The sequence below is a fragment of the Nyctereutes procyonoides genome, unplaced genomic scaffold, assembly GCF_905146905.1.
Source record: "Nyctereutes procyonoides isolate TBG_1078 unplaced genomic scaffold, NYPRO_anot_genome, whole genome shotgun sequence".
Classification (NCBI taxonomy): domain Eukaryota; kingdom Metazoa; phylum Chordata; class Mammalia; order Carnivora; family Canidae; genus Nyctereutes; species Nyctereutes procyonoides.
Window position 1 is genome coordinate 11,211,845 of NW_026575144.1, and position 24,105 is coordinate 11,235,949.

Here is a 24,105-nt window from a genome sequence, read left to right on the forward strand (position 1 = left end):
TGTCTTTACCACTTTTTCCACTCCTGTTGCATTTTCATCTGTAGTCTGACAGTGCCCAGACAGGACCTCTAACGTTGAGTAGGTTATCAGAGTTCAAATTCTTATCCAACTGGCCTACTCCCTACAGGTCATCTAATTTATATATTTCACAAACACTTCAAAATCAGTATACCTGCCTTCTCAACCCCTATACCATAGTGCCTTCTATCCCTGGTCTCTATCCTCAATTTCAGGATGGCCCCACGGTCTATTCTGTTGCCTGAAACAACTGAGCATCTCACTGCCCTTCCCCTTCCCTTCTGCACCTATTATTACCTTTTGGGAGGCCTTTTCTGTCTCCGGCCTGAATTATTTTGATGGTTTTCCAAGTGTACTCCCTTTCCTAGGCTTGTTTCCTGAAATCCATCCTTACCACCAATCCACTGATTCCTCTATTTCCCTGAAAAAGATAAAATATGGAGCTGGGGTGAGGATGATTATCTATTTGTGAAGTGGCTACTATTTTGAAGTGGCTAATTTTATGCTATGTTAATTTCACCTCAATAATTATTGAAGAAGCAGCAGTAGCAGCAGATTTTCCACTGCATGTAATTTTGGAAGCTGGGACTCCAGCATCCTACCCTCTCATTTTCTGGGCCTCACCCTAAAGCAGAACATTCTCCTTGGCGAAGGATAAATACTATCTATCACATAGACGCCACTCTTTTTCAACCTGCTTCTTTAGGGGGAAGTTAGAAAGGTCAAATTAAGGTTTCCTGAGGACAGAAACTAACTTGGTTATCCCCAGGCCTAGTACACAGCCAACATTTTGTTCTTTTTACAAAAAGATGTGGTGTATTTTTTTAATAAAGAGAGTTCCAGTGTGAGGTCACTGATTTCACTAGTTATCCTTTGATAACTTTGGAGAGTTTTGTCCCAGTGACCTGTGTATCTGATATAGTCTGAATGGTCACTTCAACATAATCTTATATTTTTACCTTATATATTACCTTGTAATAGCATGGAACAAGCAGATGAAGTGCTGTGACAATCTGCTGAAAGAAACTGCTAAGTATATATGCTAGGACACTAGTTCATGGGCAACAACTTATTTTAGAGAATTTGGTTGTAAGCTTATTGACAAATCAAATGGAAAAATGAGATGCTATCCTAGAAAGCCTATTCTCTTTGAATTTCCAGTCTTTGAAGTTGTCTAAATAGGATCGTTTATCTACTGGGTTATGTCAGAAGATAAATTATTTCAACTGAAATGAAGATGAAAACATAGCATTTTTGAGCTATATAGTGTTGGTCCGTTTGGACCTAGTCTTACCAGTTTGAGTGATTAGAGTTCTGGTGGCTTTTCTTCAGAGATGTATCCCTGCTTTCCTTTTCCTTTTAGCTTTCCAAGGAATCTCCTAAATCCATCGATGTCCTCCGAGAGGAAGTGTGTGAGATTTTGGATGAGATGAGCCACAAACTGCGCCTGGGAGCCATTCGGTTTTTTGCCTTTGCTCTGAGCAAAATATTCAAACAAATTTTCTCAAAAGTTTGTGTAAATGAAGAAGGTATTCAGAAAGTGAGTATTGCTTGTTTGAAAGCAGTCTCTTCTTCTACCTCTCACGATATAATCAACTCAGAGACACGTCACTCTGCACTAAATGAGTAGCCCTCATCAGCAGGCATCCAGGCCAGGTGGACAAAGGTCTGCCTAGACTTACAGACTAACCTAACGTCACGTGTCTGTTAAATTACAGAAGTAATACCGGGAATTTCTGTATATGATCTACCTGGATCCCTCTACAACACTTCTTTTATTGTCTCCTCAATACTCTATCGTGTCTTTTCCATAAACAAGGACATTCCCTTATGGCGCATTTATTAAAGTAAGCAAATTGACGTTGATAGAACACAAATACACAGTAGTACAGGCATCATTCATATCGCATCGATTGCCCCAGTTATATCTTGTATAGCAAAAGAAATCCTACATCATATGTTATATTCAGCTTCCATATCTCCTTAGACTCTTAGTTCAAAACAGTTCCTTAATCTTTGTATTTCATATTAGTTTTGAAAAAAAACAGACCAGTTATTTTAGAACGTACCTTGATTTGGATTTGAGTGATATTTTCTTAGTATTAGACTCAGGTGGTGTGATTTGGGCAGGAAGCAACATTGTAACCTTCTCAGTGCAATAGATCAAGGAGCGCATGGTGGCTGCCTGTCCCCTTATGGTGGTGGTCACTTTCATCATCTGGTTAAGGTGGTATCAGCCAGGTTTCTCCACCGTAAAGTTACTGTATTTCCATTGGTAATGAATAAGTGTTGTGTGTAGAGATACTATCTAAGGATGGTTCAGGGTCCTGGTTTCCGTCATAGTTTCCTCCATGAGTTTTCACATCGACTGATGATTTTTTTTTTTTAAGATTTATTTATTTTAGAGAGAACTAATAGGTGGTGGGGGAGATGGGGAAGGAGAGAGAAAGAGAGAGAGAGAGAGAGAGAGAAAACCTCAAGCAGACTCCTCAGTGAGTGCTGAGCCTGATGTGGGGCTTGATCCCAGGACCCCGAGATCATGACCTGAGCCAAAATCAAGTCAGATGCTCAACTGAGTGAGCTCCCCAGGTGCCCTTCAGCTGATGATTTTTGCCTGAACCAGTTATTACCCTAATGATTGTCAAATGGTGGTTTTTCTAAATCCAGTATTCAGGAGTGATTTAACAGGAGTGTTATAGTCTCCTCTCTTCCAAAAGGAAGAGCTTTTCCTATTTTTACTCATTTTTAAAAATTTTTTTGAGAGTGAGAGCACATGGGGTAGGGTGGGGATAAAGGGCAGCGGGAGAGGGAAAGAGAGAGGGAGAATCTTAATCAGACTCCATACTCAGCTCTATCTCATGACCTTGAGATCATGACTGAGCTGAAATCAAGAGTCAGCTGCTTAAAGACTGAGCCACCTAGGTGCCCTTCATTTATGTTTCTTTTTCTTTTTTTAAAAAGATTTTATTTATTTATTCATAGACACAGAGAGAGAGAGGGAGGCAGGGACACGGGCAGAGGGAGAAGCAGGCTCCACGCAGGGAGCCCGACGTGGGACTCGATCCCAGGTCTCCAGGATCACACCCCAGGCTGCAGGCAGCGCCAAACCACTGTGCCACCAGGGCTGCCCTCATTTATGTTTCTTAATATTGTTTTTCCTCGTACTAAGGAGCTCTTATCTTCATTGGCCTTCCTCTCCATGTCTTTTAATGTTTGGTTTTATTCAGTCATTTACTTGAGTTTCAGGTGTTCTTCCTTTTTCCTGCAGTAACTATTCTCTAGATTGCTGCTGACTCACTCTCTATATCTCTGTCAGAGAATTTTTGGTACAGCCATCCAGAGAATTTTGACCGACCATGTCTCCTTAACTGATCTCAGATTACCTTGCCTTGGTGAATTATAGTTAGATTGAAAAGAAAAAACAACAACAACAACAACAACAACAGATGCCTGGGTGGCTCAGCAGTTAAGCATCTGCCTTTGGCTCAGGGTGTGATCCTGGAATCCCGGGATCGAGTCCCACATCATGCTCTCTGCATGGAGCCTGCTTCTCCCTCTACCTCTGTCTTTGCCCTCCCCTCCCCCCGTTTCTCTCATGAATAAATAAATCTTAAAAAAAAAAAAAAACATTAATCCTGGTGAGTATTTTTGAGGCTGACAGCCTACAAAATATATCTGGAAGCTCAAATTCCTTCCAACTGTGGGGCACCCATTCTTCCTGGCGGTGAGTCCAGTGTATGGCTAGAGAAACACCATACCTCTCATTTGTCTTACTGTTTCAGGTTTGTTTTTATTAATATACCTAAGAGACACTCTGTTTTCTCTTATACACACAACCAGTCTAGCTCAGCGAGTGACGACAGCTAACTTTTAAAATCAGGCACACTTCAGGTCCATTCCTAGCTTGGCCATGGATCAGATGTGTGACCATGTCACAAATGAGGAACCTAATGCTTAGGCCTTATTTACAAATTGTGGTATTAAACAATGCATGTAAAATACTTAGTATGTAAAATGCTTAACTAGGGATGCCTGGGTGGCACAGTCAGTTAAACGTCTGACTTATTTTCGGCTCAGGTTGTTATGTCAGGGTCATGAGATTGAGCCCCCCTCTGTGCTCAGCACAGAATCTGCTTAAGATTCTCTCTTCCTCTCCTCCTCTACTTGCTCTCTCTATAAATAAATACATCTTTTAAAAATTATATGGTACCCAAATAATACATTAGTGATCATCACTATTATAGTAATCTATAAAATTTATATTTTTAATGTTCTTGCATTATGTGGGGTTATTTAATTAGAACTCTGAAATAACTTTTCTGTATGTAGTAGGGGAGGCAGAAAAACATTATCTTCAGTAGTCCCTCTGTACATATGTACATTCTTCCGTTTTCTGATGTGACGTGATTTTAATGATATGAAAACTGAAATTACTCAAAATGTAACATTTATTTTAAAGCTACAACGAGCTATCCAGGAGCATCCAGTTGTTCTGCTGCCCAGTCATCGAAGTTACATTGACTTTCTGATGTTGTCTTTTCTTTTATACAACTATGATTTACCTGTACCAGTCATAGCAGCAGGAATGGGTACGTATTGTTTTCCTCCTCTTTTGTTTTAATTATAAAAATGAAAATATTCACTGACATAATTTTAACAGTTACTGAAGTTTTTGAAGATGAGGATGAAAATACCCTCTCCTTTCTTTCATCCAACCCCAGTGTTCAAGAGTCTGGATTAGGTCTTTCTGTGCTGTGCTTCGCTACATAGACCTAAACAAGTATGTATGCACGTAGGGTTTTTGGTTTAGGTTTGAAAAATGAAATACCACCAATATGTATGACCTGCCATGCCTTTTTTCATTTGATAATGTATCAGTGGTTATCTCTAAGGTCAATAAATAGATCTTTTTTTTTAACATATTTTTAAATTACAGTAAAATATACAAAACCTAAAACTTGCCATCTTAGCCATGTTTAAGCATATAGTTTAGTGGTATTAAGTACATTCACATTGTTCTGCAGCCCTCACCACTTTCCATCCCCAGAACCCCACTTACTTTTCATCATGCAAAACTGAAATTCTATCCCCATTCAACACTAACTCCTCATTCAACTCTCCTCCCAGCCCCAGGTCATATGTTGCACCATATTTCAGAATTTTCTTCCTAAAGGCTGAATCATATTTGACTGGGTGTATAGACCACATTTTGTTTATCATGTATCTGTCAGTGGACATTTGGTTGCTTCTACCTTTTGACCATTATGAATAATATTGCTATGAACAGAGGTGTACAAACATCCGTTTGAGTCTCTGCTTTAAATTCTTCTAGGTATATACCATAAGTAGAATGGCTGGGTTATATGGTAATTTTATTTTTAATTTTTTGAGGAACATCAAATTGTCTTCCACAGTGACTGCACCATTTTACATTCCCACCAGTGTAGTATGCAAGGGTTCAGTTTCTCTACATCCAACACTTATTTTTTTGTTGTTGTTGTTTTTGGTTTGTTTATTGTGTTTGTTTTTTTTTATAATAGCCATCCTAATGGGTAGTAAGTAGTGTCTCTGTGTGATTTTGATTTTCATTTCCCTGATGACTAGTGAAGCTGATCATCTTTTCATATACTTGTTGGCCATATCCATGTATTCTTTAGAGAAGTACCTATTCAAGTCCTCTGCTCATTTTTGAATTGGGTTATTTGTTCTTGAGTTGTAGGAGTTCTTTATATATTCTAGATAACAGCCTGTTGTCAGATTCATGATCTGCAAATATTTTTTCCCCTTCTCCCATCAGATTTCTCCCATAGTTGACTTCGCACTCTATCAGTGGGTCCTTTGATGCACAGAAGCTTTTCATCACAATGAAAAGCCTGATTTCTCTTGTCAGTTTCTTCTGTTCTTTGTGCTTTTGGTGTCCTCTCCAAGAAATCATCGCTTTACCTCTTACGTTCTCTATTAAGAATTTTATATTTTTAGAGCTTACATTTAGGTCTTTGATCCATTTTGAGTAATTTTGTATACAGTATAAGATCAAGGCCCAGCTTCCTAACGTTATTATATAATATTCAGCAATATAGATATACCGTAATTTGGTAGTTTTATGGATACAATTTTACAATATATTCTTAAATTGGTGCTTTTATTTCTGTAGGACTGATTCCTAAAAGCAGGATTGCTAACACAAATCATTGTTTATCATCTCCCTTTCAAGGTAGCCAGGAAAGTTGGGATTCAGGCATACGCTTTGGTTAATAAATGCAGTAAACAATAAGGTAAAAACTGCCAGTGACTTAAGTACTTTAAAATCATTTTCATCTGTACAGACATGTGAGGAGGTTCTTTGAAAATTAAGGAAAATGGAAAAAAGGAGGTTTTTAAAATCGATGGTAAAATAAAGCATCCCAGACTTGCTTTGTTTAATCTGTGCCACTAAAAGAAGGCTATTTTTATGTCATGGGTAAGAAAGAAAGGTAAGAGCTGGTCTGGTCAGCTGTCCAGCAGGGAAGACACATGCCAGTCTTTTGTCAAGATCAGCAGCAGCGCTAGCTGAAGAACTCAGCATGATGACATTACTGTCACCTTGTCTGCTGTGTCCCCCATCTCTGGCTTGTCTAGTTGTAAACACAGAGGTGTGTGGGGGCACATGAGGTAGCTTCCACATGCACCCGTACATTCCCTTCCCTCCCATAAATATTAGATGTCTCTTCATATGGATTTTCAGCTTTTGAAGTGTGATTATTAATATCATAGAGCTGTTTTCCATACATGAAATCTTCCTTAAAAGAATGTGAGTTTAGATATTTATAGAAAGTTTCAAGATCAACTCAAGATGAACTCCTTCTTTTATCATTTAGACTTTTTGGGAATGAAGATGGTTGGTGAGCTGCTGCGGATGTCGGGTGCCTTTTTCATGCGGCGTACCTTTGGTGGCAACAAACTCTACTGGGCTGTGTTCTCTGAATACGTGAAAACCATGTTGCGGGTAAATGCAGATAGTTTCCAAGGACTTTTCAGGCTGTGTTTCCTTTTCACTGGAGCTTGAGCTTGCCATAGGATCTTAAATTCTTCACTCCCAAATGGACCACTTAGCTGCTTATTCCCCTGAAGGAATGTGTATGACCTCCTTGGTCTGCGTGCAGTCCTGGTACCTGAGTGCCCCATGTGCAGTGTTTGCTCAGAAGGCTAGGAGCGCGGGGGCAACTTGGGGAAAGGAATCAAAAGAAGCATTTGTCACTTTGAGAGTAGGCAATGGGTTTTGTGTTTTGTTTTGTTTGTCTGTGTTTTCTCTTTAAAGAATGGTTATGCTCCTGTTGAATTTTTCCTCGAAGGGACAAGAAGTCGCTCTTCCAAGACATTGACTCCGAAATTTGGTAGGTCCTTTAGAGATTGAAAGAATACAAACCCAAAATGTGTAGTGTCCTCATAGCTGCTACAGCTTGACACTTTCCTTTTTTTTTTTTTTGCAAGAGATTTGTTTCTTTTTAAGTGTAACTGTTTCTTTAAGTTGTAACTGTTTATATTTATGGGCTTAGTATGTAATATACACTTTGGTATCTTCCTGTTTATGTATCCTTGTTTGCTCCACATTTCAATACATAGGGAAAACCATTTTTCCCTGTTGACAGGTCTTCTGAATATCGTGATGGAACCATTTTTTAAAAGAGAAGTTTTTGATACATACCTTGTTCCAATTAGCATCAGTTACGATAAGATATTGGAAGAAACTCTTTATGTGTATGAACTTCTAGGGGTTCCTAAGCCAAAAGAATCTACAGCCGTACGTAAAAGATAACCAAACTTGATATTCTTTGAATTTAGAGAAAATGCTGATTTATACACCAACTCCTTTCTGAATTTACTCTTTGTTTCATTTCCTCTGTTGTGATACTACTAGGGATTGTTGAAAGCCAGGAAGATCCTCTCTGAAAATTTTGGAAATATCCACGTGTACTTTGGAGACCCGGTGTCACTTCGATCTCTGGCAGCTGGGAGGATGAGTCGGAACCCATATAACTTGGTTCCAAGGTGCAAGACCTGTGTTTTCATAACTGACATAGAAATAAGGATGAAAATCTGAAAGTGTGGCTGTGATTCTTGAGTTGACCACTTCTAGGACTGAGACTTCGTTATCGGAGATCACATATCAGGGAAGCAGAAAGCTTCAGTTAAAGAATTAGGTTTACAGGGTGCTTGGCTGGCTCAGTCAGTGAAGCATATGACTCTTGATCTCAGGGTTATGAGTTTGAACCCCACATTGGATGTGGAAATTACTTAAACATTTTTTTAAAAAAAGAGTTATGTTTGCCAAAGAAAACAGCTGCAGGAGATATATATGTCACATTCACAGTCAGACTGCTGCTCTTTCTCCTCAGGGGAACCAGTACCCTACTACCTGTACTATACTATACTACAGTACATGCAGTACTGTCCCATACTGTGTGGGGGGCAGTTGTTGAGCACTATTGGTAGGTCAGCCAAAGTATGTGGTAAGTAGTATTTTGATACTAGAAGGGATTATATAATATGAACGGGAGTGAGTCCCTATCCTCAAGAATGGTATAGTTTTGTTTTTTAAGGTTTTATTTATTTTAGAGAGTGAAAGGAACAAGCAGACTCCCTGTTGAGTGCAGAGCCCAACGTGGAGCTGGATCCCATGACCCTGAGATCATGATCTGAGCTGAACCCAAGAGTCAGGCACTTAACCGACTGAGCTACCCAGGTGCCCCAAGAAGATTATAGTTTTATGGGCACGGAAATGCATTAGGTTCTTTTGGGATGCAGGTACAGATACACATTTGGGTTTTCTAAATTTGGAGAAATATACCTGGGGAAGTGAGGGCAACTGAAGCCATCTACTCAGCCAGGCTTTGTGTGACTACATCATCATAATTTATCTGTAGTGCCAGCAGTCCCACAGCCACTAACGTGCCTTCCTAGCTGCTTTATTAGCTATCAAGCAGGTGTTAGCTTTTTGCTGCCACCGGCTTTCACTCTCAAGATCAAGGCCAGTTATCTAGGACAGAGTGTCCTCATTGGCCATAGCTTTCACATAAAGCCACCTTACTGTGTGGCCGCTCTAGGTCCTGTGCATATCCCTGCTTCATCCAGCTCCTTGTAGGCTCCTGATATTTGATTCCAAGTCTGGTCCATGCACGAAGAATCTGTTAGGGGAGGTTCATGGCAGTTCTTGGCAGGTGACCTTGAGCTTCTCAGGAGGGCAGCATAGTAGCCAGGCAAACTGTATAGCCTGTCTAGTGTGGACATGAGCAGTTACCATGTAACCTGGTAAGCATGGTCTGGGAGACATATTTGAAGTACGGTGGATTCCAAGAGGACAGAGTAGCTCAGTCTATTGGAGGAGGCCTCAGTTTCACAGAGGAAATGATAGATCCTATTTATAAAGCAGCAGCAGCAGGGTTTTTTTTTTTACTTGAACCAGGAAGAATAGGACTCTGTCCCCTTGAGTGTATTTATCACGTCTTGAGAGCGTCCTGTAGACAAATGGACAGTTTACACTACCGTAAAGTTATATTCTGGCTTTGTGACCTGAGAGAATTCGGTTGGCAGAAAGTATGTGCAGCCTTCTCAAGGGTCTATCTTCTCCCATCCCCCCATTCAGATTAGCGTAGGGTAGCAGAGCCGTGATTTGTTCTTCTTTATTCTTCCTTGTAGGTATATTCCTCAGAAACAGTCAGAGGACATGCATGCCTTTGTCACTGAAGTTGCCTATAAAATGCAGCTTCAGCAAATTCAAAACCTGGTTCTGAGTCCCTGGCCCCTAATGGTTGCTGTTCTGCTTCAGAACCGGCCATCCATGGACTTCGACGCTCTGGTGGAGAAGACTTTATGGCTAAAAGGCCTAACCCAGGCCTTCGGGGGGTTTCTCACTTGGCCTGGTATGTATGTGGGACCTGTGTGATAAGAGTACTTGCTTTTTATTTCTTAATCTGGAAGGATTACAGCCTAAGCATGAAAAACCCTATATAAGACACTGAACAAAGCTTTGCTTAGAGAGAAAGAAAACTTTTATCACTCTGGGACTTTGCAGCATGGTGATTACTTGAGAATAATTGTTTATACGTCACTTCTTCCTGTGAAACTTGAGTATCTCGAGAATTAGAACACTGTCTACTCGGTACCCAGCAGAGTGGAGGGTAAATGAATCATCTTGTCCTCTGTGTATTCTTCCCTCCATACCCACTTCTTTTTATTTTCGTTTTTCCAAAATTTTTTATCGAAATACAGTTGGTATACCATGTTATATTTGTTTCCAGTGTGCAGTGTTGATTCGACAGTTCTATACATTACTCAGTGCTCACCACAATGAGTATAGTACACTCACCTCTTTTTAAGCCACAGTTGGAAATGAAATCCATTTATAGTCAGCTACCTGCTGTTCACTCATTAAACCTCTTGAGTCTGGTTGGTGCTGGGAACTGCCAGCGATACAAGGATGAACAAGATTCCACCCTGTACTGGGTTCTCTTGGCTTTTGGAAGGCAGGGGTGGGTGATCTTGTGATGAGGGCCCAGTGAAGTAAACACAAAGAGCTATGGACAGACCACAGAGGGTTGCTGAGAGCTCTGTGTAGGGAAGGGCCCACACTCAGGGAAGCTCTCATAGAAATGATTTTTTTTTTAAAGTTATATATTTATTTGACATAGAGCACAAGCAGGGGGAACAGCAAAGGGAGAGGGAGAAGCAGGCTCCTCGCTGAGCAGGGCTCCTGATGCAGGGCTTGATCTTGGGACCCTGGGATCATGACCTGAGCCAAAGGCAGACACTTAACTGACTGAGCCACCCAGGTGCCCCATAGAACTGACTTTTGAGGGGGTAGCCCAGGTGGCTCAGCAGTGTAGTGCTGCTTTCAGCCCAGGGTGTGATCCTGGAGACCTGGGATCGAGTCCCACATCGGGCTCCCTGCATGGAGCCTGTTTCTCTCTCTGCCTGTGTTTCTGCCTCTCTCTCTCTGTGTCTCTCATGAATAAATAAAATCTTTAAAAAAAAAAAAAAAGAACTGACTTTTGATGTTAAGTTCCACGTTGATGGAAAAGTAGGAGCCGTTCAGGAGAATGAGTGGGTGAAGGATTGCTAACATAGGATCAGGTTCTAAGGGGCGAATTTTAAGCAGGGAAGCATGACTGAACACAACTGTAGAAAACAGCCTGTGTCAGCTTTAAAGATGGGCTACCGGGAGGGGGACTGGAGGCAAGGGGACAGGCCAGGAGGCTGCTCGGCCTCAGAAAGGCAGGAGCCTGATCCAAGGCCATGGCAGAGCTGGGGAGGAGCTACAAGATGTTTAGGCGGAACTGCTAGCAGAAGTGGCCATCAAATTGGATGGTGGTCACCAATAGGGAAATAAAGATGAATCAGGCATGTGTCCTGGTATTTTCACAGTCTTATGGGAGGCAGAAGACATGTTGAATTTGATTCAGATAGAAAATCCTAAAAGAATAGGTAAAGTACTAACTCAATTTGGCCTGGAAGCATGTGAAAATACAGGCACCTGTCTTTTCAAGCATCTTGCTTTTTCAAGGTGGGATAAATAAGTGGCCAGTCCACAGATAAGAGCCTCTATTCAGCAACTAAAATAACTCCAGTTATCATGGAGTGAGAGTCTTGTTGGTATCTAAGTAACAGAATCATGGAGAGTGCTTCAGTACACTTCCTGATGCAGTTCCTTTTTTCTTTTTGACTTATCCCATACTCCTGTTTTCATAGCTAGAGCTCTTTGTGATCCATCTATCATTATACCATAGCATATTCTGTTACATATATAACAGTATCACATGTTATATCATGACCTTGAGCAAGCTGAGACAAGGCGTGTGAGTGGAGAGTGATGTGATTGAGTCCAGAAGGAATACCACACCCCTCAGTCATCCCCTCCATGAAGCATTAGCAGACTTTGTTGCCCAGCTGGAGTGGTGCACCTGGTCACACACCCTGTCAGCTAGTCCTTTGGCTCAGGGTAAGAGTAAAATGATTTCCCTTGCTAAGAATGTTAACGCCATCTCTTCATCATGCTTCTGTAATTCTCACTCCTTGGCTGTCTTCTGGCTTGTGCAGTGCCAGTGTGGTGAGTTACCAGGACCTGTTATGAGCCCAATTGTTTAGTTTTCTCTGATGTGGGAAAACTAGAAAATCACCTCAGCATCCCTCTGTACTCAGGGAGGCCTGGTGCTATGGGAGTGCCTCTGGGTTGTCCTTTGTTTCACCAGCAAATTTGCAAAGCAAATTGTGTGTGTGTGTAGCATGTTTTATTCATGAACCTTTTTGTCTTAGTATTGTTAAATTCACATATACATGATTTTTCTTGTCTTGTAATTTGCTATTACAATACTTTGAATATCCTTGGTTCCTGAGGGAAATGTTGGTTTTCAGAGTGGGAATTGTCAGAATGGCTAACAAATTTGGGGTAGAAAAGAAAGTGCATTAAATGTCTTTAGAGAGAGAGCTTATAGTACTTTTATAAATAACCTTCACACACACACAAAAAAATAAACTTCACATAAGCACCTGGCTGGCTCAGTTGGAGGAGCATGTGACTCTTGATCTCAGGGTCATGAGTTCAAGCCCCACATTGGGCACTGAGATTACTTAAAAAAAAGGAAAAAGAAAAAAGATATCTTTCCCATAGAGTATCATTACTTCAACTGATAGAGCTCAAAGCTAGAAGCTGATACTTGAAAGTAAGTCTGTCAGGTCAGTAGCCTTGTTGGACGGTAGGCCTAAAACTCCCAGCAGAGACCCATCCTGTTTCTGTGCCATTGGCCTGAATGAATTGTCTCTTTGTGTAGATAATGAACCTGCTGAAGAAGTTATCCAGTCCAACATTCTCTTGCATTCCAACATCGCCAGCCTTGTCAAAGACCGGGTGGTTCTGAATATGGACTCCGGAGACTCAGAAGTGGTCGATGGACTTATTTTCCAGCATATCACTCTCCTCATGTGCTCAGCCTATAGGAACCAGTTACTCAACATTTTTGTCCGCCCTTCCTTAGTAGCTGTGGCACTGCAGATGACCCCTGGGTTGCGGAAAGGTAACTTGCAGGAATATGGTCTTGAACTTTGGAAGAGACCCGACCATTGAGTTCCGCATAGGCAGCAACATTTGAAGCCTTATAATGCCCAGGCAGCAGCAAAGAATGGGGCTTGTACACCCAGAAAAATTAAGTTTATGCCCTAAATACATGGCTGTCTGCCTCAAATTTGGGAATGGAAAGGGACCTAAGAAATTGCCTAACCTAAACTGTTCCTTTTATAAATAAGGAGAATGAGGCCTAGCAAGTTACACAATTACCTCGGGGAGGGTCTGGGCCTAGAGCACAGCTCTCCATCTCCTGGTCTGGTCTGGGGCCCTTTCTCTGCTGCCAACAGTTCCGGTATCTGGCAGAAGCAGACAGGGTGGGTAAACAATCCAGGAGTGTAGGAGTGCCTACTAGATACACAGTAGAGTTCTAGAGGCAGTGAGGAGCAGAACAATGAATAAAACCAGTTTTGTTCACAGGAACCTGTAGTCAAGGTCAGGGGTTTTCTACCCAGGCTCCACTGGAGGGAGAGCTACCCCCCCCACACCACCACCACCAAAGGTGCTAATTCAGTTGGTCTGGGGTGTGGGCCAGACACTGATGTTCTTGTTTTTGTTTTTCAAAGCTCCATACATAATTCTAAGGAGAAGTCAGCCATAGACTTTTAGCCCTGGAAGGAACCTCAGGTGCTGTGTCCATGCCCTCATTTTGTGAATGAGGAAATGGGCCTGGAGAAGTCAGACAATTTAATTCAAGACACAGAAAACTCAAATCTTATCTTTGTTCTGAGATTTCTTACATTGGAGTTTGTTTACAACTAAAGGCTACATGCATAGTCTTCCAGAGTTGGGACCACCCAGAGATTGGAGGCAACATTTCACATACCTGTGTCTATATATTCTTCTAATGAGAAAGTTCACAGCGTGTGTCAGAGAAGGTGGAGAAGCCTCTGATGGGCCAGGCAACCCTATGTGTCGGGAGAATGAGACTGTTTTCTGTATTGTGTGCTGGTGAATTCTAGTGCTGCAGGTACCGTAAAGACAACAGGAAGTAGAAATAGAGAAAGAAGTAATTCATTACTTTCCTTCTCTTCTAGGGAGCCATGGGAAGGGAAAGTGAAGCATCTTAGCTTCTAAGAAATGTGGCCTCTTGCCCATCACCACATTGACTGGTAGAGGCCTGGTTGTCATTCAGATCCGTTGATACCACTAAACTGTAGTTTGCTCTGTGGGTAAAATTTGGAATGGTTTAGCTTCCTCTGGGGGACCTTAATTCTTGTCCCTGGCATTGAATAATTTGCCTTGAGAATAGTGCATTTTGGAGAATCACGGACTTCTTGACATTTCCTGAAAGTTTAAAAACCAGTGTTGTAATGTGACGTAATTAATTTATTTCCAGAGGATGTCTACAGTTGCTTTCGCTTCCTGCTCAATGTTTTTTCAGATGAGTTCATCTTCCTTCCAGGAAACGCACTAAAGGTAAATCTTTATGGCCAAAGAGCACAAGTAATGTTCTCAGTGTGAGTTCTAGAGGTAGGAGGCTTGGATTCACACATGTGACTTCCCTTTCTCCAAGGCTACATGTGGCAGAATTATAGAGACACTTGGACACTCACTGTTCAGTGAGCTCTATTTGATTCTTAGTCAAGTTTAATGAATAACGTAATTATTTGGTGAGAGGAGAGGCATTCTTTGAACATTGAGCGCAGCCACTATGAATAAATCAACACTATTTTGTTAAAAATTTACCAATCAGTACACATTTTCTGTTAACAACTTGTTGAAACGTGTTGGGCCTTTTGCTTTGATATTAGAATGCCATGGTCTTGCCTGATGGTGTAGGTAGCTTGTGGGCTAGACTGCTGGGTTTGTTGGGGTAGGGGGTTTACCAGGATGGCAGAAGGTGGTTGGGTTTATGAGCACTGTGCCAGGGAGCACAGGTTTTACTTAGCTGAGAGTGAGATGAGCAATTTTTTGAGCATAGCATAGTTCCACATATTTTTAGGACTTGGTATATGTGCTTCCTATTTAAATTTAAGGAACATGGCTGTGCAAAGTGAGAAAATCCATCACCTGGTTGGTGATTCCTAAGACTCACAAATCTTTGGTGTGTTTTCTGTTTGGGGTTCAACATTTTGAGTGTTTGAACACATGCTTCTCTGGCAGCTAACAACCAGAATCTTCTGGAAGGGTTGTGGAATTAGCTGATATTCTCTCGTTCTGAGGGCACATGGCTGCATTTACTGAGACCAGCAGTGTACCTGGATTAGTGGATACATCCTGTCCTCTCCCCTCCCTTGCCAGGACTTTGAAGAAGGCTGTTACCTGCTCTGTAAAAATGAAACAATACAAGTGACGACCAGGGACATCCTAGTTACAGAGAAAGGAAATACTGTGTTCGAATTTTTAATAGGTCTCTTTAAACCTTTTGTGGAATGTTATCAGGTATGTAACTCTATTGCAAATTCTCCTTCCTTCTCCCATACCCAGTATAACTAAGACCTCCACCCTGTGCCTATTTCTGGTCCAAAGGGCAAGAGTCTTTCCACGGTGAATAATGGAACTAGAGAGATTGTCAATAGGATGAAAGATTCACCTCTCAGGTGAATCGTTAGGGGAGCAAGGGCTCCTCTAACGGGACCTTTTCCAGACCCCAGAGGGTAACAGCTCTAAGATGTGGCATAACCACACTGATATCCAAGCCTGTCATACTGTGTCTTACAGCTTTTTCCATAGCAAGTAGCACAGTGTTTGATACATTGTGGGTACTCAGTAAATGCAAGATGTGAATGGTACGTAATGTCAGTTATTTATATCACTAGATATTGGAAGGGGAAGAAAGGTTCAAGTGCAAGTATCCGAAACAGTTTGTCAGAGCTCTAAGGAGTGGTTAAAGAGAGGGGATTCGATAAATGGCCAGCAGGATCTGGGCAGATTCAAAGGGATAGGAGAGTTTGCAGTGGAACCCCTCAGAGAGGCCATACATATTTGCCAGAAGAGGACTCTGGCTCTGAGCTCCATGTACTGGTCAGAGGCCGCTGGGACCGACGTCCTGGTGGGGCAGTGCTCTTACTGAAGACATAGCCCCTGTGCAAAGTCCAGCATGAGTAGGTATTTGACAAATGCCACTTCTACTTGTAAGCACCTTTCTGCAGTAAAAGTCATCGAGCATTTTGGGACCTAACAAACTGTTAGATGTTTTTAGGGAAAACAGTTACACAAAATCTGGCCCCTCTCTTCGTAAACAGAATAAGACCTGCTGATAGTAATTCACTTAATTTGCAACCCATTAAAGTAAGAAAGTGTCTTGTAGTAAATATCAATACTATTTCAAGATCTTTTTTTCTAATTTTCTAAGCAATGATACAAGCTCCAGAGAGACTTGCTAAGAATTCTGTAGCTTTTCTGTGCTCCAGCCTTGGAGAGTCTTTATTCTGCTCTATCTTTAGTGTTGCTTTCTATTAAGGGGGGTGCCATGTCACATTGGCGGCTGTTGCATTGTATTTGGATTGTACTTTTTGCATAGTACTTTTTCTCTATTTCTCTCACCTTCCCTATTAAAATCAGATAATTTGCAAATACCTCTTGAATGAAGAAGATGACAACTTCACTGAGAAGCAGTACTTGGCTGGTGTTCGAAAATTCACTAATCAGCTTATTGATCAAGGTTAGCCACACCTCTGTGGGTGGTGACTTCTTGTAGTTGAGAACAAAAAGGGTTCACTCACGCTTTCTCCTCTGTTGTAGGCACCTCACAGTGTTACGACGTACTGTCTTGTGATGTACAGAAAAATGCCTTAGCAGCTTTTGTGAGGCTAGGTGTAATAGAAAAGAAGAAAGTGTAAGTATTGGGAAGGACTGCAGAGCACTGGAGGGTGGTGATAGCTAATGGCTGCTGAGCACAGGATATACAGACCAAGTCCTCTAAACGTGATATCGGGCTTCACTCATTAATCTCCAGAGGAGTTATTGTCAGCATGAGTTACTGTGCAAATTTTATGTAGTTATGAATAAAAATGGTATTGAGGGGTGCCTGGGTGGCTCAGTGGTTGAGCATCTGCCTTCAGCTCAGGGCGTGATCCTGGGTCCTAGATCGAGTCCCACGTCGGGCTCCCTGCGGGGAGCCTGCTTCTCCCTCTCTGCCTCTCTCTGTGTGTCTCTCATTAATAAATAAATAAAACCTTTTAAAAAAAAATGGTATTGAAGCAAAGAAAGTGTTTTAGGCCAGCATTTTGGCCTTGGCCTAATATTGAAATGTATAGATTAATCATAAGAAAAGTTTTGAAAAAACAAAGTTTTGGGGGAGTATAGTAGAGTGTGTGTGTGTGCATGTGCTTGTATACACTTACATATATACACACAGACGTACATGTATGATAGATAAATACACACATGTGTACATGCAGATAGTTAGATGTTTCCTCTTCTGGGTGAAAGAATTTATTTATTTATTTTTTTTAATTTTTATTTATTTATGATAGTCACACACAGAGAGAGAGAGAGGCAGAGACACAGGCAGAGACAGAAGCAGGCTCCATGCACCGGGAGCCCGACGTGGGATTCGATCCCAGGTCTCCAGGATCGCGCCCTGGGCCAAAGGCAGGCGCTAAACCGCTGCGCCACCCAGGGATCCCTGGGTGAAAGAATTTAAAAGTGACCAAGCTTCCTGAGGAGAGTCTCATAGTATGTCTCTCCTGTCATCAGAAGGATGAAGCATGAAGCCAGCAAGTGGAGCAGGAGCAACAGGCTTGTCAACTACTTAAAGACTGGCCTTCTTTGGCCCAGGGCGCGATCCTGGAGACCCGGGATCGAATCCCACGTCGGGCTCCTGGTGCATGGAGCCTGCTTCTCCCTCTGCCTATGTCTCTGCCTCTCTCTCTTTCTCTCTCTGTGACTATCATAAATAAATAAAAATTTAAAAAAAAATTAAAAAAAAATAAAAATAAAATAAAAAAAATTTAAAAAAATAAATAAAAATAAAAAAAAATTAAAAATTAAAAAAAAGACTGGCCTTGAGGAAGACTATTGAAAAGTAGCTGGCTCAGTCAGTGGAACCTGAGACTCTTAATCTTAGGGCCATGAGTTCAAGCCCGGCATGGGGTGTAGAGATTACCAGGAAAAAAAAAAAATTAAACAAACCTGAAAAGAAAAGTAGTCTCACTGTATAAATAATGAACACCTCCCCCCCCACCACCTGACTTTAAAGAGCTTTTTGCTTTTTTCCCTAGAAATGGTGACAGTGTATTTAATGTGAATGAACCTGCCATGACAAAATTAGAAGAGATGCTTGGTAAGTTCAATTTAGTGACAATACGATGGGTTTGTATTTATTACCATATAGCAAAACAAGAAAGTATAACTGTGGCACCAAATACGCTATCAAAATGAACAATAGAGTTTTAATATAAACAGAACTATTTATATCATCTAGGTTTTTCCAAAGGAAAGTGACGAGAAAGTGCAGAGAACACACAGCAAGCAGAACCTGGTCAGTCTTCTACAATATAACAATTATCAGCTTCTAGGTTAACTAATTAGGGTCCAGGATCTGGACCCTTCACATCCAGTCTTGGTGAACATGGAGAAAATACTCCTCATCTGAGTCCTTGGATTCATTCTTTCCCTCTCTACTTTTAGATCCCTTCTTTCCCCGGTAAAGGGTTGGGGTTAGTGTTTAGCGTACAGATTTTCTGAACTCAGAATTGGGGCTGATAGCACATTCTTGAGAGAATAAGCCAATCCTTACTCTTCTCCAGATGCCATCAGCTTCTCAAATAGTCTAGCCCAGAAAGGTAGGGTCATTGTGGCTTGAAGAGAGAGTCTTATATCCCAAGAGTGTGGATATAAGGAAAGAGATCTAAAAGGTCTGCAGAGGTAGCAAACACTTCTCATAGGAATGATGAGGTAGTTTAAGAAGGGGGGAGGGTCTTAGTATTCAAAAAGAAAATACTTATCTGCTGATTATATTGACTAAGCACTACATCTTGAGTGGATATTCTTATAAGTAGTAAGTTTGTAACTAATCCTAATTCAGTACATTTCTCCAACCTCATGGAAGAGCTTCAAGTGGATGTCTGGTGGGATGAAGGGAAACCATATGGCTAAAGGAAATGGCTGAAGAAAAAGTGTAGAAGGGCAAAGGAATGGTTGACAAACAGGGAAGGTGGAAATACTAGTTTATTGTTGAAGAAAACATGAAGGTTGAAATCCTAGTCTTGTGTTTGTATTATGTCTGAAATCTTGGAATTTGTACCCTTGAAGTTCAATTTTGAGTTTGGTTAGAGGGGCATATAGCTGAAACAAACCCCCAAACCCTCATTCTGTGAGGGTGATGGAATTGATTCCTTAATCATCAATGGCAAATGTAATGTGGGTATGAATGTACCAGAACATACTAGACTGGAAGTACCAAAAGCAGACTGAGTTCTGACCCTGGCTCTACTCCTGGCCCTTGGAGGGGTGGAGGGGATGGGGGCTGCTGCTGCTTCCCCTGCAGAGGGGCAGGTGTCTCTGTCGGTGCCCTCTCAGCCTGTGAAACCACACAGAGCAAAAACAGCTTTGTGAGGAAGGGCAAATTCAAGGTCATTTCATGGGCTGTCTTTTTTTTTCTTAGGTTGTAAGACACCAGTAGGAAAGCCAGCAACCGCAAAACTTTAATATTGCCCAACAGTTATGAGAAATTTGGTCACATAATTGCTATCATCGAAGGACTCTTACTCCAACAAGCAGGGACATGAAAGAAGAGAGCCATCTGCTCGTGGTCTGTGAGAGCCATGGGCTCAGCAGAAAGGAAGAGGTGACAGGTGCAAGCAATCAGTGTGATCCTCTCCACCACGACAGTTAAAAAGGCAGTTGTGTCCAACTCTGTGTGTGTTTTAAAATAAAATAGTCTTTTGGAAACAAAGCCCACTCCTATTTCACTAACACTTTCAACTTATTATTACATGTGTCAAACTTTGATGCCAACTTGTGCATTACTGTGTGACCTCGACCCTGAAGGCATGGCTGTGAGAAACACACCACTGGGAAGGGTTACACCTGTATTTCTGCCACTGTCTTTATATCAGGTACCCTCAAGTACAGATTTGACAGAGATATGCAATTAATTTGCTAGCTGATGTTCAAGTTTGCCACCCAGGGGCCTTATCATTGAAACTGCTTTAGATAAAGTATGTGCACCAAAGAGAAGTTATATGATGTATCATGAATAGGCTTAAGGAAAAAAAAAATAGGCCTAAGAATTTGGGAAGAGGGGTGTCTTGCTGTAGAACAATCGACTCTTGAGCTTGCTATCGTGAATTTAAGCCCCTGCTGGGTGTAGGGATTACTTAAATAAACTGTCAGGGTGCCCAGGTGGCTCAGTCAGTGAAGCGCCTGCCTTTGGCTCAGGTCATGACCTCAGGGTCCTGGGATCAAGCCCTGAGTGGGGCTTCCTGCTCAGTGGGAGGGTCTGCTTCTCCCTCTGCCTCTCCGCTGTGCTGTTCTTGCTCACTTACTTCCTCTCAAATAAATAAATCACTTAAAAAATCAAAATAAAAAATAAACTTTAAAAAAAGTTCACAAGAAGAAAAGTTTAAAATGGGTGAACCCCAAAAACTGACAGAGAGCCACCTCTGGAAAAGGACATTTAAGCTGAGAGTTAAGATGCACAGGTGTCAGCTGTCAAAGTGTGAGAGTAGGGGCCAGAGGGGCAGGGTGTGCAGAAAGAGTAGTGATCAGAACGTCCTGGGGTTGGTTCGGAGAACCTGAAAGACCACCACGGCCGACATAAGAGTCATGGGCAATGAAATTAAGAAAGGCTGGTGTAGTAGTCTGCTTGGGCCGCCAGAACGAAATACCAGGCTGGGCAGCTTAGAAGTTTCTTTTCTCATAGTTCAGAGGTCAGGGTGCCAACAAGGCGGGGGTCATCCTCCGGCTTCTCCCTGGGCTTGTGGGAGGCCCCACCCTCATCACTCCACGTAGCCCCAGTTGCTTCCTGAAGGCTCCATCTCCACAGTGGTGTTGCGGTGGACAGGGCCTCAACATCACAATTTGCAGGTCACAATTCAGACCATAGCAGCAGGGTCAACACACATGAGGGCTTAGGGACTCTTATAAAACATTTGAGCTGAAATACAAGTGCCATGGAAGATGTTGGGAAGCATCAGCATGTGGTGCCAGGACTTGCTGTATCCAAATTCCTGGAATGTGCATTTGTTCTGCAGAGGCCGGGCTGTTATGCACATGCAGTTGTGGAGAGCCACTGCTCCAGTCCAGGCCTTGGTGGCAGAGGGGTCTTCTGTGTGGCTGTGTGGCTCTGCTTGCTTGGGAAGCCGGATATTTATGTGTGCTGGTACTAAGTAGAGGAGACAATGAAGCAATGTTCCCTGGCAAAGGATTTTATGGCATGCCAGCTAGACAGGCAAGGGCACTTGGCTGCCACCACCCAGGGAGAGGGAGTCAAAGCAGCCGAGAGCCTGGGACCCAGGCCATTGCTTGCTGAGTAGATTTCCCTTAGAATCCACATACACACCCAATTTTGGTTATTTGGGTTTCTCTATGACATTCATACTATGCATATAAATGGTGAAGATGAGTAAGATGACTCGTTTACACTGCAGACATTTCAGGTCTTGGGGTACGTGCCTTTCAGCTCCTCTCCTGGCCAGCTCTGACATTGGAGCCAGTGAAGAAGCAGATCGTAGGGGGCAGGAAGATGGGGTGCAGCCAAAACCAAGTGAGGCTTTGGAGCAGAGGCTGCTGTGAGGGATGAGGGAGGGAGACTTTATCACCTCTGTCTCTTCAAACCCTCTCAACTCACCCAAGTACACTAACATCTTGGAGGATAGCATGCTTCCTCTGCTAACGTACTTTTAAAGCATGTACCCTGTACTCTACCTCACAATGCTCCTGTACACTCCCATAGTTTTAAACCACACTGCTGTCCCTAAGCCCTTCCACTCGCACCTTTCTATAAATTCTAAAGTTGCCACTGATTTGAAGTAAGGAAAAAGACCCATAGCATGTGGCTTTCCAAGGAAGTCTCCTATCCAAATGCAATATAATGTAGCAGCTTAAGGATGCAAGGTCTAGAGCCCAACTGGGTGTGAAATCCAACTCTGCCATGTGCTAGCCCTGTGTTCTTGTGTGATCTGTTTACACTCAAAGCCTCAGCTTCCTTATCCATAAAATAAGGAGTCATGGATAATCCCTCTTGGGCTGTGAGAAATAGAAATGCCGAGGGGCACGTGGCTGGCTCAGTCAGTAGAGCATGCAACTCTTGGTATCGGGATTGTCTGTTCAAGCCCCATGTTGGGCATAGAACCTACCTAGAAAAGCAAAAAAGAAATAGGAATGTTAGTAAAATATTTGAAACTGTCTTTGCTAATAGATGTAACCTCTTATTGTTTTTTTTTTTTTTTTTTTATGATAGTCACACAGAGAGAGAGAGAGAGAGAGGCAGAGACACAGGCAGAGGGAGAAGCAGACTCCACGCACCGGGAGCCCGACGTGGGATTTGATCCCGGGTCTCCAGGATCACGCCCTGGGCCAAAGGCAGGCGCCAAACGTCTGCGCCACTCAGGGATCCTGTAACCTCTTATTGTTGATGGGGACACACCCTAGTTGGCTTCTCAGAGAAGATGAGATGGGCTGCTTTCAGGCGGTTCCCATGGCCGTGGATGCTCGCATCCCTGACCTACAACCCTAGCAGCCTGCCTCAGCCCAGCTGCCCAACCCAACAGCAGTATGCTGTCGTACAGAGCTCCAGCACCTCACTCAAGACACCTGCTGTAATAGAAACCACTTCCACTAATAGAATGAGAACATTCAATTTGGGTTAGAAAACAGATTTTGATGCCTTGTGTAACTTTGTTCATATCTTTTTTCTCTAAATTAAAATGACCAACTCTGACAGAAATAACTATCTCCCATCAATAGATTCAAATGTCTTTTTTTTTTTCCTAGAGCCCACTCTGGGCCTGCTGCATAACTATCAACCTGGGATTCCCCATCACTGTCCTCTTGGCAATTTCGTTCACTTTTCTGTGTTGGATTCCACTCTTTTGGATCCCATTTCTTCCTTTTTGATTATCAGTTCTAGTGAATCCGGTCTCTAGCTGTTTGTGGGATTAATGTATTAGACTTCACATGTTCAAAAATGTCTTTTTTTTTCTGCTCTCATAGTTGTCTGACAATTTAGCTGGGTTTAGAATTCTTGGTTAGAAATCATTTTCCCTGAGAAGTTTGAAAAGCAGTTCTCCATTGTCTTCTAAAGTTATTCTTCTGAAGTCAAAAGAGCATTCTGATTCTTGAACACAAACTATTTGCCTTTTCAGAAAGCCTTTAGGATCTCTTTTCTATACTTTCTGAAATTTCGGGTGGTGTGTTTGCTGTCAGTGTTTTACGTTTTGTTTTCTGTGGATTAAATTTATGATCTTACAATTGAGGAGGTCAGAAGTCTGAAAGGAATCTCACTGGGCTAAGATCAAGTTGTCAGCGTGATCAGGAGGCTCAAGTGGGAGAATCTGTTTCCTTGCCCAGCTCCTAGACCCTGCCATCATTCCTTGGCTTAGGGCTCCTTCCAATCCAGCAATGCTGGGTGGAGTCTTCATTCTGGATCTTTCTGGTTTTATCTTCCATCCCCCTCCTTTTTTTTTTCCATATTGAGATAACTGACATAACATTATATTAGTTTCAGGTATAAAACATAATAATTTGATATCTGTACATATTGCAAAATGATCACCACGACAAGTCTAGTTAACATCTGTCACCATATAGTTACAAAAATTTTTTTCTTGTGATGAGAACTTTCAAGATCTATCTACTTTCAAATATGCAATACAGCATTAACTATAGTTATGCTGTGTATTACATCTTTATGACTTACTCATTTTGAACGAAAATTCATGCCTTTTGACTGCTTTTACCCATTTTGCCCATTGCTAAACCCCCTTCAGGCAAAAACCAAAGTCTTCTCTATATCCATGCACTTGTCTTTTTGTTTTTGTTGTTTTTAGTTTTGGGGTTGTTTTTTTTGTTTGTTTGTTTTGTTTTTGTTTTTGTTTTTTTGG

The 24,105-nt window shown here is 42.0% G+C and overlaps 1 protein-coding gene across 2 annotated transcripts in view; it reads left to right on the top strand.

Annotated features, from left to right (window-relative positions):
- GNPAT (glyceronephosphate O-acyltransferase) overlaps positions 1-19,955 on the top strand; it is a 33,951-nt gene extending 13,996 nt beyond the window's left edge. Inside the window, exons 3-16 of one of the 2 annotated variants that reach the window (XM_055308766.1) lie at positions 1,382-1,558; positions 4,478-4,607; positions 6,876-7,003; positions 7,316-7,391; positions 7,647-7,798; positions 7,916-8,046; positions 9,694-9,917; positions 12,822-13,064; positions 14,451-14,530; positions 15,356-15,496; positions 16,619-16,718; positions 16,799-16,892; positions 18,280-18,341; positions 19,665-19,955. In XM_055308766.1, coding sequence (XP_055164741.1) covers positions 1,382-1,558; positions 4,478-4,607; positions 6,876-7,003; positions 7,316-7,391; positions 7,647-7,798; positions 7,916-8,046; positions 9,694-9,917; positions 12,822-13,064; positions 14,451-14,530; positions 15,356-15,496; positions 16,619-16,718; positions 16,799-16,892; positions 18,280-18,341; positions 19,665-19,708 — 1,782 coding nt within the window. In that variant the 3' untranslated portion in view covers positions 19,709-19,955. The remainder of the gene's footprint in view (positions 1-1,381; positions 1,559-4,477; positions 4,608-6,875; positions 7,004-7,315; positions 7,392-7,646; positions 7,799-7,915; positions 8,047-9,693; positions 9,918-12,821; positions 13,065-14,450; positions 14,531-15,355; positions 15,497-16,618; positions 16,719-16,798; positions 16,893-18,279; positions 18,342-19,664) is intronic. The other variant, XM_055308767.1, reaches the window with a different exon arrangement.
- The last annotated feature ends 4,150 nt before the right edge of the window (positions 19,956-24,105 follow it).